This window comes from Cariama cristata, unplaced genomic scaffold, assembly GCF_000690535.1.
Source record: "Cariama cristata isolate BGI_N322 unplaced genomic scaffold, ASM69053v1 scaffold8775, whole genome shotgun sequence".
Taxonomy (NCBI): domain Eukaryota; kingdom Metazoa; phylum Chordata; class Aves; order Cariamiformes; family Cariamidae; genus Cariama; species Cariama cristata.
The window spans coordinates 21,175-28,063 of NW_009616940.1; the positions used below are offsets into that span (position 1 = coordinate 21,175).

The 6,889-nt window shown below is 58.4% G+C and overlaps 2 protein-coding genes across 2 annotated transcripts; both read left to right on the top strand.

Moving 5' to 3' along the window:
* The first annotated feature begins 2,677 nt into the window (after positions 1-2,677).
* LOC104161793 (C-C motif chemokine 4-like) lies at positions 2,678-3,337 on the top strand. The gene is made up of 3 exons (XM_009700333.1): positions 2,678-2,753; positions 2,945-3,059; positions 3,232-3,337. The coding sequence occupies exons 1-3, from the start codon at positions 2,678-2,680 to the stop codon at positions 3,335-3,337; spliced, it is 297 nt and encodes a 98-aa protein (XP_009698635.1).
* A 1,261-nt stretch (positions 3,338-4,598) lies between these two features.
* Positions 4,599-5,710, top strand: LOC104161798 (C-C motif chemokine 13-like). Its single transcript, XM_009700337.1, has 3 exons — positions 4,599-4,671; positions 5,102-5,219; positions 5,611-5,710. Exons 1-3 carry the CDS (start codon positions 4,599-4,601, stop codon positions 5,708-5,710), a joined length of 291 nt encoding a protein of 96 aa, XP_009698639.1.
* Positions 5,711-6,889: the final 1,179 nt, after the last annotated feature.

Here is a 6,889-nt window from a genome sequence, read left to right on the forward strand (position 1 = left end):
CTCCATTGCCCCTCGGGGCCGTGTGGATCAGGACATCCTCATCCACCCCCAGCAGTGGGAGATTTGGAGCCCCTGCAGATTTTCTGGAGGGGGCAAGGAGAGCTCAGCCTCCAGGGGGGTCCCAAATGCCTCTCCCAGCCCTCAGATTTGCCACCTTCCCCTGCGCTTCTTGGCAGCAGGAGCAGGACCTGTCCCAGATGTTTTGCAGGTGCCAAGACCTCCCACCTCCCTGGCCCCGTAGGGCTCAGCCTTTCTCCCCCCACCCCCATTTCAATCTTCCCACCACACCGGGGGTGGTTGGAGGGATGTAGGGATGAGGCAGCATTTCCTGGGGTCTTCCACCTGTATCCCCCACATTTCCCAGAGGGATTTCCCCACCCATGGGACTTCCCGGCAAGCAAGGGTGATAAAAGCAGATGATGATGGCAGAACCCCAAGACCCCACACCGCAGCACTGGGAGAGGGGCCAGGCGGAGATGAAGCCTGGTGGCCTGTCCCCAGCGGCTCTGCTCCTTGCCACACTCTGCAACCAAGTCCAGAGCCAGAGCTGTGGGTGCTGGCAAGGATCCCCCCATGAAATGGGAGAAGAAAGGGAGGAAAAGGGTGTTTTTCAGCCTAGATCACATGTGGGACCCACAGGGCCAGCCCAGAGCAGAGACTGGATCCACTTATCACACCCATGCCCTTCTCTGCATCAAACACAAGAGGGCTGATGAGCTGGAGGAGGGTGAAGACCAGTTTCTCCTGAATACATCAAGCGCTGCAGGAGCACCTGGTTTTGCCTCTGGTGCTTCTGAGCCTCCATGGACATCCCTGGCTTCAGTGCCAGGTCTGTGCGACCCAGAAAAGCCCCATCCTGGCCAATGTGGGGAGGGGAAAGGGGGATATTCCTCCTGAGACACAGGCAAGCCCCAGGGACCTGGGGGTGCTCGGGGGCTTCCAGCTTCAGGAGCCCAACCAGGGCTGAAAATCCACCCTACTCCAAAATCCCCTGTCCGCAGGGTCCACTCGCCCCGTGGGGCAGACATCATCGCCGGGGCTAAGGACAGAGGGATGCTGCAGGTGCTGGGAACATCATCCCTGGAATTCCCCGGCCTGATGTATCCCAGTGTTTTGCATGGGTGTCTTTAAAAGGGGCCTTTCCCGGTTCAATAAACCCTCTTTTGTTTTCCTTGTGCTTCTGTTTCCTTTTTTTATTGCAGGGATTATTTTCTACCCTTAGAGGACCACATTTATCCAGCTGGGCCAGGAGCTCCTCTGTGCCTTGGGGGTGAGAAGGAGGATAAGGGGGAAAGGATGGATCCAGGAAGGGAAAGGCGAGCCAGGCAGCTGTGCCGGAACAGGACCAGGACCAGAGTCATCTGCTTTCCTCCACTCCCCGGGGTCTCCCTGAGGAGAGATTAAATGGGAATTGGGGTGATGACGGGAAGGTTCTTTGCTCTGCCAGCCAGGCACGGAAACATAAACCCACCTTGTCCGCACCTGCCAGCGCTGGGGCATCACCCACACCCACTTGCTGCACCCCAGTATTATGCCACATGTGCACCCCAAAAAAATTGAGTCTGATTTCTGGGAAATGGCTTTGAAGATGAGCAAATGGAGGGACACACATGGTCCCACTGTGGAGGTGACCCCCATTCCCATTGGAGTGGGTCCCTGCCTGGACCAGCACCCCATGCCCTCCCCAGCCAGGTCTCCACGGCGAGGCTGAGCTGCAGCCCAGGGTGGCCAAAATACCGGCAGGGTACCATCGATGTCCCCAGCCCCACGCAGCAGGACGTGGCTGCCCACACAGGAAGGCTGGCGGGGATACGTGTCCACATCCCCCTGCTGCTTCCCACCATCCGCCAGCTGCCGGCAGCTGGGATGTGCCCTGGGATTTGCCGGGGCTGGGGGAAGAGGGGGATTTTTTGGACACCTGCAGCCAGGCAAAATCCATTGGGGAAGCCTTTCCCAGATCAGCATGGCCAAGAACATGAGCTGCTGCTTCAGTGTCGAGGGGGAGGGAAGTGGAGCCACCTGCCTTGCCTCTCCCAGCCCCAACGGGCCCCAAAACACCCCCAAACCAGCACAGAACCATGTATGTGCCTGGTACATCCAAAGAGAAGCTGTTTCTCTATGGCTTTTTTTAGCAGAGGGACATTATTTGGTCTTTTGTCCCCTGGGCTGGGATGCAGTGCGATGGGATGCAAAACTTCGTGGTGCAGGGGGAGGACGTGGACTGTCGGGAGTGTGTGCGGCTGCTGGGGACCCTGCAGGATGCTGAGCTGAGCCCTGGTCCCATCCAGAGGAGATCCCCAGACCCTCTTGCCCAGGGCCCCCCTGCCATAAGGCATGCAGCCTGCCCGGGAGACAGGGGTGCAGAGCCAAACTTTGGGAGCAACCCGGCCATCAGCCCTAACGCTAGAGGCAGAAGGTCAAGAAAAAGCCCAAGCCCATCACGGGCCTGGGAGCCGGATTTTCCTTTCCCAGGGCTGTGCTGGGAGGGGATTAGTATTGCTCACCCTCTGTGCTTTGGGACATGGCGGGGGATCAGGTCCTCCCCCTGTCCATGCAGCTGCTGGCCCTGAGGGAAGCCAGCCCCACTACTCCCCCTATAAAAGCAGCCCGGCAGCCCTGACCCCAGCAGACGGCAGCTCTGCCCTGGTGCCACCGAGCAGCCCTCCTGCAGCCCAGCATGGTGAAGGCGGCTGTGGTGGTCTCCATCCTCCTCCTCCTCCTCGCTGCGCTGTGCTGCCAGAGCCTGGCTCAGAGTAAGGACTGCTGCCCGCTCCGACCCCACGGGCTGGGAGACATGGATGGCCTCCAGGGCCATCGGGACGAGCTTGCTTCATGCATGGGGTGCAGGGGGCCTCCCCCCAAAGAGCTGCCATGCCCACGGTGGGAGGGCTGAGATGGGAAATGGGCATCTCCAGGCTAAGCCAAGCTTGTGCTGTCCCCACAGGAGCCCCAGCCTTGCCAGACAAATGCTGCTTCAACTTCCAGAAGAGAAGGATCAAGAGAGACAATGTCATCGCCTGCTACCCCACCAGCCCCGAGTGCCCGCACCAGGCTGTGATGTGAGTACTCTAAACCCAGCCCTAGGGATAAAACCCTTCTAGACCCTGCCAGACCCCATCCCTTGCTTTGGTGGGTCCAACCCTAATCCTCTGTGCCTCCGAACCCCTCAGAAACTCAGCGCTGGGGTCTCCGTACTGGCACCCCACTAACCCTGTCTTTTCTCTGCCCCAGTTTCAGGGTGAAGAGCGGGAAGGAGATCTGCGCCCAGGTGAGCAGGGCCTGGGTGAAGAGGTACCAGCAGAGCTTCCAAGTCAGCTCCTTCTCCATCCCAAGCTAGCAGGGTGGCCGGAGGCAGCGTGGGAAGTCCCCTCCACGGGGGACTGGGCAACACAAAGGCGACCCCTTCGCAGAGGTGGCGGTGGGGACACCACATTTGGATATAGCAGCTTGTCAGGGACATCCTCCCCATCACGCTGTGATGACCTCCCTGAAGGCAAAGGGTCTTTGCCATCCCCGGCATCCCACGGACTCGACAAGGCGCTGGGGTCCACACTCGCTGCCAGCCCCCAGGCTCTCAGCCCTGCTTCCAAGGCAGGCAGCAGCAGCATGTCGGTGAGGCAGCAGCAGAGGGCTTGAGGAGGAGCAGCTCCGTGGTTATTTTTTGTACAACATACTGAACAGAATTAAACGTGATCTCGTGCATGCAAACATCTGGCTGTGCAAGTGTCTTGGGAGCAGACAGATCCTGCTGCCAGCTTTCCTACCACATCTGTAAGTGCTGGGGTCAGTAAGGAGCCAGGAAGGGCTGAAGCCCCGACTACGTCTCTGTGAGGGGGTGCATGGGACCAAACCATGTCCATGCAGGCTTTGGGGAAGCCACCAGTGAGAGGGGCAAGAGGCATGCACAGCCCATGAGGAGGGGGCTTCCCGTGTTCCTCATCAGCCATCCTAATGAGTGGAGACCCCTGGCCCAAATTCTATCAGAGCTGCCCTTTGGGGATGCTTGGTCAGGCACCACTGACAGCCCACACTCCTGGGATGCTACGAGGAGATGTGATGGGCACTGCCACGGTGACGGGCACTGCCACGGTGACAGGCACCATGATGGGCTCAGGCAGCCAGTAATGGGTCTCAGGGTGGGCTGGGGTGAGCCTGGTCACCACCTGGTGCAAAATTGCAAGAGAGGCATCGCAGCTGAGCTGATAATGGGTGGGTTTTTTTAAACTCACCCAGGGCTTTGGCAAGTGCGAGCATCATCCTGTGTGGTTTGCTGGTGGCAACAACCAAACCCAAAATAGACTGTCGGCACTGGTGTATCACCAGCGGCACAGAGCTGCCGGCTGCTCGCCACACTTTCCAGCAGCCCTTGGGTACCACAGGAGCCGGAGGGGCCAGGAGAAGGAATTTCCATTCACCAGTTGCCCTTTATCGATATCTCCAGGCGGTTCTTTCCCCGGGGAGAGTCCAGAGCTGTCATGGAAAGCCTGGCTGGGGGGTATATCACACCGAGGTGCAGGGAGGAGAGGCTGGTAGCTCTCGGTGGCCCCAAGTCAGCAAGAGCTGCTGACTGCTGGCGCTGACTGAGCCCTAGGTGGGACATGAAGGTCTTCTCCTTGGCCCTGCTCATCCTGCTGCTGGCGGCTCTCTGGGCTGAAAGCCAAGGTGTCTCCTGTAAGTACCAATGCCAAGCCTTTCTCCATGGTTACCGCGGCACCGTTCCCCAGCTCCTCCACTGATGGGGTTTTGGGGGGTCAGGGAGGGGGATGAGAACTTCAACTCCTGCTTCTGCTGCAGGTTGGGGGGGGCTGAGAAGCATAGCCATCTGCCCAAGCATGAGGCTGTCCTGATCTTGTTCAAAATGAGCAAAAATAAGCTTGGGGATGACTTCAGCCCTGGCACCCTGGCTGGGGAGCTCAATAATAAGTCCTTGCAGGCAGAGAAACCCTGGAGCAAAGCAGCACCACCGGGTATGTGAGAGGGGACCCCTTGTAGTGGGAGGGAGCAGGAGAGTCTCTGGGGGAGCACCCACACCCCTCGGGGGAGCACCCACACCCCTCTTGCCAGGCGTGGGAGAGCACCAACCCCTCTCTCCTCCTCTCAGTCCGCAGCCACTACAGCGCATGCTGCTACAAGGACATGTTCGTCTGGAAGAAAATCCCTGCCTTCCTCATCAAGAGCTACGAGAAAACGCCTTCCCACTGCTCCCGTAACGCCGTGCTGTGAGTACCCCCAGCACCCATCCAGCCTTCCTCCCTGGCACCCCACTCCTCACTCTTGCTCGCCCACCTTCCCTACTAGTTATTCTGCCTTCAGGGATCTCCCAAAACAAGCCATGCCCAAAGAGTGCCATGGGTGGGGATGCCCTGCCTTGGCTCTTCACGTGCACCTCCCTCCTCACTGCTTTATCTCAAATAGCCCCAAAATTGCCGGTTTCAACTGCCAGCCAGAAAAAAGGGAAGGAAGCCAAGATTTCAGAGATTGCTAAAAGTCAGCACTTTAGGGGGATGCAGGGATAAGGATGCTGCAGGCATCCCCAGGCTGGTGGGGAATCCAAGGGCACGGCCAGATCCTGCACCCCCCCAGCTAACACAGCCCCTCTCTCCTGCACAGTGTGGAGCTGCTGAGGGGGAAGAAGCTCTGCGTGGACCCAGAGGAGAGATGGTTCCAGCAGTACCAGCAGCAGCAGGAGTCAAGGAGAACCTCCACATGAAGCTGCCTTCCCTATAAGCTCTATTTATCCGCATCCCATAATTACCTCTACATTCTTGTCTCATTAAGTTATGGAGCTGGCTCCGTCCCCTCCCCTGCCATTGCTCCCTCCACACTACTGTACGTGCCTCAACAGGTTTAATAAAACATTTTGTGTTGACCTGCAGCTGGAGTGAGACGATGTAAATCCTGTGGCAGATGAACGGGGGTCACATCAGGACTCAGCATCTCTGCAGGGACCCAGGAATAGCCCAGGAGCCCTTGGGAGCACAGGGAATCTTAAAGGGCCAAGGTTGATGCCCCCAGCTTCTCCCCCCAAGGTGAAGTAGCCCTGGTCCAGGCGTGGGGTTTAAGGATGCTCTGGGCAGATGCTGGCCTGGTGGGATGCTGACTGAGGGAGGGATAAAGGCAGGCGTGCAGGCTGGCACTGGGAGAAAGGTTGGATTTGGGGGGGTGCTGGGGTTTTGGTTTCTTCCCAGATGGATCAAGGGGTTAAATGGGTGGCTACAGGAGAAGTGCCTAGAGGCTGGAGCAACCGCATTCTATCTGGTTCCCATCAGAGCTGGAGAGCTTTGGAGCTAATTCTGTATTGCTGTGACTGGTAGAGCAGCATGAGAAGGGGTATTTGTGGCAAAACTTGGGCAGAAGTTGGGTTTTCATGCGGTGGTTTTCTGTCAGTAATAGCGGCCGGGGCTGGGGGGGGGTCCGCCAAAAAAAAAGCTGATCTGGGCTTGGCTTTCGGTCCACTAAGCAGCTCCACAGCCCCCATCATGGTGATGCTACTGGGGCTGTTGCAAAGCAAATCCCTGCCTGGAGCTTGCTGGTGTTGCTTCATTGCCGCCTGCTTGGGATTCCTCTTGCATAGTGTGTGGCTCCTGGCACTTTGCCTGAGGAAGAAGAGGTCAGGATCCTCAAAGGACACCCAACTGCCCTCCCAGCCCCTGCCCTAGAAACCTCCAGATTCTCAGTAATAGAAAGGGGAACGTCACACGTGGGCTTGCTGCTGTCCCTGAGCTCCGCAGGGCAAGAGCCTCTGCGGTGGCCCCGACCCTCCCGTTGGCACTTGAGGTGCTGCCAGGCCATTTCCCAAATAGGAGTCAGCATTGGCAGGCCAAGGTGAGATGCTGGTGTCACCTCATGGGGACTTGCTGGTTGTCATCGGAGCTGAACTCTGGCTGGA

Coding starts and splice junctions, on each gene's coding strand:
- LOC104161793 (XM_009700333.1), top strand. CDS start 2,678: ATGGTGAAGGCGGCTGTGGTGGTCTCCATCCTCCTCCTCCTCCTCGCT. Junction 2,754..2,944: donor CTGCCAGAGCCTGGCTCAGA/GTAAGGACTGCT, acceptor CTGTCCCCACAG/GAGCCCCAGCCTTGCCAGAC. Junction 3,060..3,231: donor TGCCCGCACCAGGCTGTGAT/GTGAGTACTCTA, acceptor TCTCTGCCCCAG/TTTCAGGGTGAAGAGCGGGA.
- LOC104161798 (XM_009700337.1), top strand. CDS start 4,599: ATGAAGGTCTTCTCCTTGGCCCTGCTCATCCTGCTGCTGGCGGCTCTC. Junction 4,672..5,101: donor TGAAAGCCAAGGTGTCTCCT/GTAAGTACCAAT, acceptor TCCTCCTCTCAG/TCCGCAGCCACTACAGCGCA. Junction 5,220..5,610: donor TGCTCCCGTAACGCCGTGCT/GTGAGTACCCCC, acceptor TCTCCTGCACAG/TGTGGAGCTGCTGAGGGGGA.